Genomic DNA, 8431 nt, shown 5'->3' on the forward strand with positions numbered 1-8431 from the left:
CTATCGCCGGTAAAGAAGTATAACTTCAAAAAGATTGCTACATTTACAAAATAAAATTTTGTCAAAATGTGTTTAGTTTAAATAGAAAAATAGTATTTTAAAATGGCGCATGGCGTTTCAAAATTTCCCCATTTATATAATTTGCTCAAATATTATTATGACCAGACCTGTACATTATACTGTAAAAAGAAGAGGGAATTTGTGACTAACTTAACGCTGAAGAATGATAGCTGTCATTGTCACTGTCATCAAGGTCAACATTGCTCAAAAATAAATATTTTTATTTTTATTGATGTAATTAAAAATATTGTGTAAAAAGTTCTTTAATTCCAAGTTCTTATTTTTATAAAATGGCAGATTATTGGAAATCAAACGAAAGAAAATACTGCCAGTTTTGTAAATGCTGGTTCGCAGATAATAAACCTAGCAGGGACTTCCATGAAAAGGGTAGGAGACACCAAGAAAACGTGAAGAAAGGTTTAAAACAAATTACAAAAGCTAGTGCAAAGGCTCATAAAGAAGCTGAAAATGTGGACTGCGCAATTAAAAAAATGGAGCAAGCTGCTATGGCAGCTTATCGGAGAGATGTCGAAAGCAATTCCAGTGCTGATCTAACATCTATGGCAATCAGCAAAAAGTTAAAAGATGATAACCTGCAACTAAGTAATACTCAGAATAAAGTTTGGTATGAAGCTAAGTCAGAAGATGGTAACTGCTATTACTGGAACACGTTGACTAATGAATCTGTTTGGGAGCCACCTAAAGAAGGTTATTTAAGCATACAAGAACAAGAAGAACAAAAGTATGGAGAAACCTCAAAACAGTTGAAGCTTGTGGAGAAGCAAAAGAAAATTGATGGATTAAAATTAATGCAGGTACACCTTCATACATTCATACACTATACATGTAATACCTTCTTCTTCTTTTTGTGTGCATATAACTATTTGTTTTTTTGATGTGCCTCCAGTAAGTTGTTATATCATTTTTGTGGTCAACATCTTCCTATTGTATGTATGTATCCTTTCCATTCTATTCTTCTGTTTCTTAACCAGTTAGTTCTAAATGTTCTCCACCTTGCATTTCAGTTATATATCTGTACTTTTAGCTCTGTCCCATAGCGTCTTACTCTCTAGTGTCTCTTTTTGTCCTCTCTGTGTCAGGTCATGTTTATGCTGCCTATATTATTGGTTGATGACTGTTTTGTAAAGCCTGCTTTTCATTTATTTCCTCATAATGTTTCATTCAGGTAAACTACGGCTTGCCACAACCAAAGTTCATCACACCAACCACAAATCTTTTCAGCGCAGCAGTGTGCAAAGTACAGATTGACATGATGGTAGACAACATCTGAAACGGATAGGCACTACATGAGGAAGAACCTAGGACTCTGTTTACTCTATTCACTTAATCTTCCACTTCTATTTTGAGCTTTCTGTAGCTATAGTTTATTTTTTAACCAGGAGGAGTAAACTAAAAAGACAGATTCACACCCAAGAATGTCACTAGAATAATAACCAAATTCATCTTCTTTTTTGGTTGATCTAGTCGGCCCTCAACGGTAATCCATAAATATTATATTAAATTGATATGTCGCTAAAGAGTTCCAAAAACAACTGCTTTTTATATAAAAGCAGACTAACAATCTAAAAATTAAAGGAATAACACAGAAAACACAAAAATCGTCGATATAACTTAATTAACCTAAGAAATGTCACTAGTGTCAAAATTTGATAAATGTCATTAGTGTCAAAATTTTATAACACTGGAGTAAACTTGCCTGCAGTTGGACCAATTACAAACAAGCAATACAGTGCGGTAAATTTGAATCACTCCTCTTGGTTAAAAAACAAACCATAGATATTGTGATGCCTACACTAAATTTACAATCAAGATGCAGTAGAAATAAACAAACCAAGACACATTAAATGCTACTAGGAGCACTCCCAAGTCATAATTTACAATGTATATACATTGTAAATATCAAATCATGATCAAAATCATGATTTTTAAAGTTTATGCATTGTAAATTATGATTCGGGAGTGTTCCTAGTAGCATTTAAAGGTTTGTTTATTTCTACTGCATGTTTATTGTAAATTTAGTATAGATATTTAAACTTAGTAATTTATATCTTATTAGATTTGCTGTTATAACCATTCATTTAATCTTTTTTGGGAAAATTATCACCTTGGCTGCATTTAGAGATATTTATTAACTTATGTTGAGTGAGTGAAACATCAAAATGTTTCTGTATGAATTTTAGTCTGCAACTACAACTCTTGTTCTCTCTGCAATATTCATAAAGAAACTACTAGAAGTGTTTTGATGTATGTATTTAGTAAAATAACGAACTGGAGATATTATCATAAGGAAATATATAACTATTTTAATGCAAAATAATTTTGGCTTATTTCTATGATATTTTAAAAGAGGACTAGGACTTAGGGTAAAGTTCCTTATCTTCTTCTTCGTCTAGCCATTCACATCCACATCTGAACATAAGCCTCTTCAAGTCTTCCTTTCCATTGTTTTTTATTGTGCGCTACTTGTAGCCAATTTTTCCCTGCAGTCCGTTTCAGATCATCTGTCCATATCATAGGAGGTCTGCCTCTGGGTCTTTTGTGTTGGCATGGTCTCTAGGTTAGAATTGTTCTGCGCCATTTGTTTAGGTCACTCCTAGCCACATGTCCAGCGTATTCCCATTTAAATTTTAATGATTTTTGTACCACATCAGTGGCTTTGGTTTTCTGTCTTATCGATGTGTTTGTTTTTCTGTCCTAAGTAATATGCCTAGCATTGCTCTTTCCATCGCATGTTGAGTGACTCCATATTCTTTTTTGTGATTGTCCGTGTTTGTGCCCAATACGTTAATATCGGAATAATGCATGCATCAAAAACTTTAGATCTAAGATGTAGCTGAATTTGTTGATTTCAGAAATTTCCTAATAATTAACTTGAAATACAAAAGTTTGGAGTTATTTGCCTATGGAACCCAGGTATTGATAGAATATAAGTATTTGCCACAGACTCTGATTAAATTTATTCAAAGTATTCAATTGCAGATTTCTGTAATCCTGTGGTTTTCCATATTGACAACAGATTTTCTAACAGACAAACTTTCTCAGTACCTTATTAATCCATTCACTTTTTATTTTTTTCAGGTACGAAAGGAGGAGGAAGAAGAAGAAAGAGCCAGGTTAGAAAGAGAAAAACTGAAAGAAAGAAGAGTAGCAGACAGTCCCCCACCAGTCTATGGACCTATTCTAGAACCCGTAAAGACTGATGCTTATGGCCTGTGGCAACAAGTGAAGAAAACAGAGCATGTAGATCTGCAGTTACCTCCACAACCAGAGTACATTGAGTGTCCAGTGACCTATGAGCCTGAAGAAGTTAAAAAAGAGTTTAAAGAAAAGACCATAGAGAGTCTAAATGAAGGTGGTTCTGCATTTTTTAAGAAAAGGAAAATTTTTTCTGGGGGTAAAAGGAATGTTAGGCAAAGGTTGGATGATGATTAGTAAAGGACTTCAATTCAGATGTAAAATATTATGTAATTTAAATAAATAATTGTTTTAAATATTGTACTTTCTTATTAGTGGGAATTGAAAAGAACCAAAATTACTATCTACAGAACATTGATTAGACCCGTAGTAACCTATGGTTGTGAAACCTGGGTAATGACGTAAAAAGATGGAGCCATTCATTCTCGAAGGATATTCTCGAAGTATATAGCCCGGTGGTAGAGAATCAGGAGAAACAACGAGGTTAATAAATTGAACCAAGGGTATAGTCCAAGAGGCAGCGCTGAAAAATCTCTTTGAATTTACTAAAGCTAGATTTTTCACGGTTGATTACTGTGATTGTGTAGAGAAACATACTGCGGTTGATCAAGCGAAACGTAGAACAGGGGTTACTGAGAGGGTATCAAAGTTGCTTTCCTACGAAGGTAATTATTTCCATTTACTAAGGCTGAAAATCAGTACACACATTCTAAATTAAATATAAATATAAGTTATTATAGTCGGTCAGCTGTATGACGGGACAGAGCCGGTCAGTCGGCCCCAGTGAATGTACAGGGTTATTCACTATATTTTGACCCCCTTGTAAACTGCTTTATTTACAGAATTAGAAAAAAATGTATATTACAAAAGTTATTCGATTTTTAATTTATGATTTTTTGACATATATATCGTACTAGTGACGTCATCGATTTGGACGTGATGACATAATCGACTATTTTTTTAAATAGGAATAGGGTCGAGTGCTAGCTCATTTGAAGGTTATTCAATTCCCTATTCAGTAATATAAACATTAACATGATTAATTATACAGGGTGTCCAAAAAAAATTGTTTTAATTAAATTAATTGTTTAATTAATAATTAAAAAAAAATTTTGGACACCCTGTATCTTAATGTTTATAGTACTGTATTCGCTGTGAGTTTCGACGGTAGCGCTCTCTCGCGGTTTGAAACTTATACTTTTCTGATAAAATTTATGTATGTGAAATATACAAAACGAGAAAAATAGATACTTATCTAGAAAGACACAAATTATGAACTGAAATATTATTGTAACCTGATTACTAAATGAATACACAGAATTAATAGTAAAATTAATTATGTTTTTTTATTTTATTCATTATAATTTTAATATTTAATATATAAGTTCGTGCGACTGGATGACTGCTTACGCAAGAGACCATTGAGAAAAAGAATACGTTTAAATGAATTATTTAACATTTTAAATGTTACCTCGGTTTATTTTTGTGTGCTTACTGATTTGCTTATTAAAATTTGTAATTTGTATGAATTGTAATTTGTTTGAATTCTATCATAATGGATATTAAACATTATACTGGATTCAAGTCTTATTTCCCATGATATCCAATTTCAATCAGCAACACCAAACAAGGAAAGGATTTAGTAGATGCAGGACATGTACGCAATGTTTCCGAATATAATAAATGCATCCAGTACTGTTATATTCAGTATTTTTACATGAATCAATACAACAGCTGCAATATCTTGTTTTCTTTTTTGAAAAATCCATATTATCCGCCATTTCAGTTTATGAAGTTTATCAAATGCACAAAACAAAACTGCCACTAACACAGCGTTGCCACATTTTATTTAGAAAATCTACTGTAAGTTTAGCTTACTAAAATCTACTTATCAAAAACTAAAATATACTATAAAACTTTATTAATATATTTGTATATAATTTAGGACTTTTTATAATAAAAATAACAGCTGACTAACTAGAAATTTTTTTTATTTAGCTAATGCCTCGACAACTAATGGGCATTGGCATGGTGATGGTACAGTGGATTTTACCAATTAGGTAGCTAGTGTAAAGTCGACTTTGCACTACATGATTTATCATGTGATTTGTCATATGATTTTTCCCATGACGAGTCGCATGACAATGCTTATAACAAAACAATGCAAAATCATATGACAAATCACACAGTGTAAACATGTAAATTTCACTCCATGACCAAATCATATGATAAATCATGTAATGTAAAGTCGACTTTATGTGTAGTGTGTGTGTTGAGTAAGTATCTTGTTACTTTGCAAAGTCGATGTCATTGTCTTTGCAGAGACGCTAATTGTATCCGAACGTCTGCGGTCCCCCCGGTGGGTACCGATCCCACAAGGATAGAAACTATTTTCATTTATTAATTTATAATAAACGAAAAATTCTCTACCCTGCTGAGATTCGAACTCGCGAGCAGTCGGTCCTTTCGGTCCAAAGGTAGGCGCTCTTACCACTGAGCCACAGAGGGAGTTTAACTAGAAATTAATATGACTGTTTGTAAACAAAAACAAAACTTTTTTATATTTTAACTGGGGAACAAAATGACCAACTATTATTAATTTTTATCAGTTTTATATTTAATATTTGTATATAATATTTTGTCATCCGCTGATTTTAACATCTGCATGTCTGGATCATATTTTTCAAACAATTATTTCGCATTTTATATTAGAAACACGCAAACACAATATTTGTTGTTTTGCAAAGTTACATATATTATAATTAGGCCCGGTCTTTTCACCTCCGAATAAATATTTATTAGGAACTTTATCCGGCAGATTACATGTAAATATGTCAAATAAACCTCCGAATAACTTTTATCCGGAGGTGAAAAGACCGGGCCTTAGATATTTTAGTTTTCCATCGTTAGCTTCTAACAGGCTCACCGAATGCCAGAACTCTTCAATAACACCTGAAATAGGTACTGATTGCACTGCTATACTTGAAATCTGCAAGTTTGTTACACCAGAATCCAGTTTCATTTCTGTTTAATATTCATCATCTATGTCCTGGGGCTAGATTCCGTGCACTGTAGATATCTACATTTCGCTTTCTATCGATGTCAATTGTCGTGAAAATATTTGAATTTTTAGCTTTAATTGAATTATTTTCTAGTTTTGCTAGTTGATGCTGAAGTGGCACTTAGTAAAACAAGAAAATATTTGAATTAAAACTAAAAATTCAAATATATTGACATTGATAGAAAGCGGTCGGCGGTGTTAGCGATTGTACACAGAATCCCACCCCTGAATCTTATTTTCGGTAATGACATTGGGAAATTGTAACAAAATGTCTAAAAATTAATTTAGAAATGGGGTAAATACTATTAAAAAGCAAATTTTATTTTTGTCATAAGAAAATGTTGAAATATACCAAAAATCTATTAAAAAATATTGCCTACTAGAATTTTTTAAAAAATATCAAAAATTTACCAAAAAAGTAGAAACCTACTAAATGTGGCAACGCTGCACTAACAGCGCTGGCGATAACCGTCAAATCTCATCTCCTCTACCCATGGCGCGCCATTTAAATTTATCAGATAAATGCACAAAACTGCCACTAACAGCGCTGGCGAAAGCTGTCAAATCCCCTCTACCCATCGGCTCATGGCCAATAGAGAATTTAATAACCTTTCAAATGAGCTAGCACACGACCCCTATTCTCATTTAAAAAATAGTCGATTACATCATCACGCCCAGATGGATGACGTCACTAGTACGATATATATGTCAAAAAATCGAACAACTTTTGTATTTTACATTTTTTTCTAATTCTGTAAATAAAGCAGTTTACAAGGTGGTCAAAATATAGTGAATAACCCTGTACATTCACTGGGGCCGACCGACCGGCTCTGTCCCGTCATACAGCTGACCGACTATAATAACTTTTATTTATATTTAATTTAGAATGTGTGTACTGATTTTCATCCTTAGTAAATGGATTTAATTACTTTCGTAGGAAAGCAACTTTGATACCCTCTCAGTAGCCCCTGTTCTACGTTTCGCTTGACCGACCGCAGTATGTTTCTCTACACACTCACAGTAATTAACTGTGAAAAATCTAGCTTTAGTAAATTCAAAGAGATTTTTCAGCGCTGCCTCTCCGTCTAGTATGATATTGTAAGATTTGAAAAGTCAAAGACAGCTGGGACATGTTGAGAGACAAGAGGATACAAAAACAACAAAGCAAATATTACAATGGAAACCGGTAGGAATGCCCAGAACAAGATGGTTGTGTACAGGAATTATATTAGCATCCCAAAAGCAATTCATATCGATTTAATTTTTAAAGGTCTAAAATCAAACATTACTATTTGTTGTAAAATAACTAGGTGACACAGATTTTCCAATATAATGCACTAGTTTCAAGAACGCTTTTGTCAGTTATTTTGATATGAATATTTCATGGTCGAATCGTGTCAGCAATCATAATAAAAACAATTGCGAGTTTATTTATAGATACGGAGAAAGTATTACAGATCATTCATTCGTTAATCGATCTTTAGTCATTCAATATTGAGACATCAAGTTAGTGAGAAGATAGAAGTTGCACACTAACTCGTTACTGATATATTTATCATCATCAGTAGCTCAACAACCCTTTTTGGAAAATGCTTGTTCTAGGATTTTCCTCCATTCTGTTCTGTTCCTTGCTTTGTTCTTCCAGTGGGTAATCTCAAGTGTTTTCAGATCTTGTTCCATGTATCTAAGTTTGGGTCTTCCCTTTGACCTCCCTACTGGTGCTTGTTTCATTATATGTTTTGGTGTTTCGGTCTCCAACATCCGTTCAACATGGCCCATCCAGCGCACACGTCCGATTTTTATGGATGTTATGAACGTCGGGTTCGTTGTATGCTGTGTATAGTTCAAAATTATATCTTCTGCGCCATACGTCACTTTCTTTCACCCCCTTACTGATATATTTAGCTGTGATTAAATAAATATAGTATGAGTAAATAGTGTCTTCAAGTTAATCAACCCCAGTCCAGGGTAGTTCACTCTTTTTTTATTATTATATGGCGATCCTGCCAGGATGACGTGGAAAATAACTTAAGAACTATGAATATAAGAGAAGAGCACAAGACAGATCTAAATGGAAGCATAGCTAGACAGGCA

The 8431-nt window shown here is 33.3% G+C and overlaps 1 protein-coding gene across 1 annotated transcript; it reads left to right on the forward strand.

The window, feature by feature from the left end:
* The first annotated feature begins 224 nt into the window (after positions 1-224).
* Positions 225-3572, forward strand: LOC126879879 (WW domain-binding protein 4). Its single transcript, XM_050643207.1, has 2 exons — positions 225-875; positions 3160-3572. Exons 1-2 carry the CDS (start codon positions 351-353, stop codon positions 3511-3513), a joined length of 879 nt encoding a protein of 292 aa, XP_050499164.1. The 5' UTR covers positions 225-350; the 3' UTR covers positions 3514-3572.
* The last annotated feature ends 4859 nt before the right edge of the window (positions 3573-8431 follow it).

This window comes from Diabrotica virgifera, chromosome 2, assembly GCF_917563875.1.
Source record: "Diabrotica virgifera virgifera chromosome 2, PGI_DIABVI_V3a".
NCBI lineage: Eukaryota > Metazoa > Arthropoda > Insecta > Coleoptera > Chrysomelidae > Diabrotica > Diabrotica virgifera.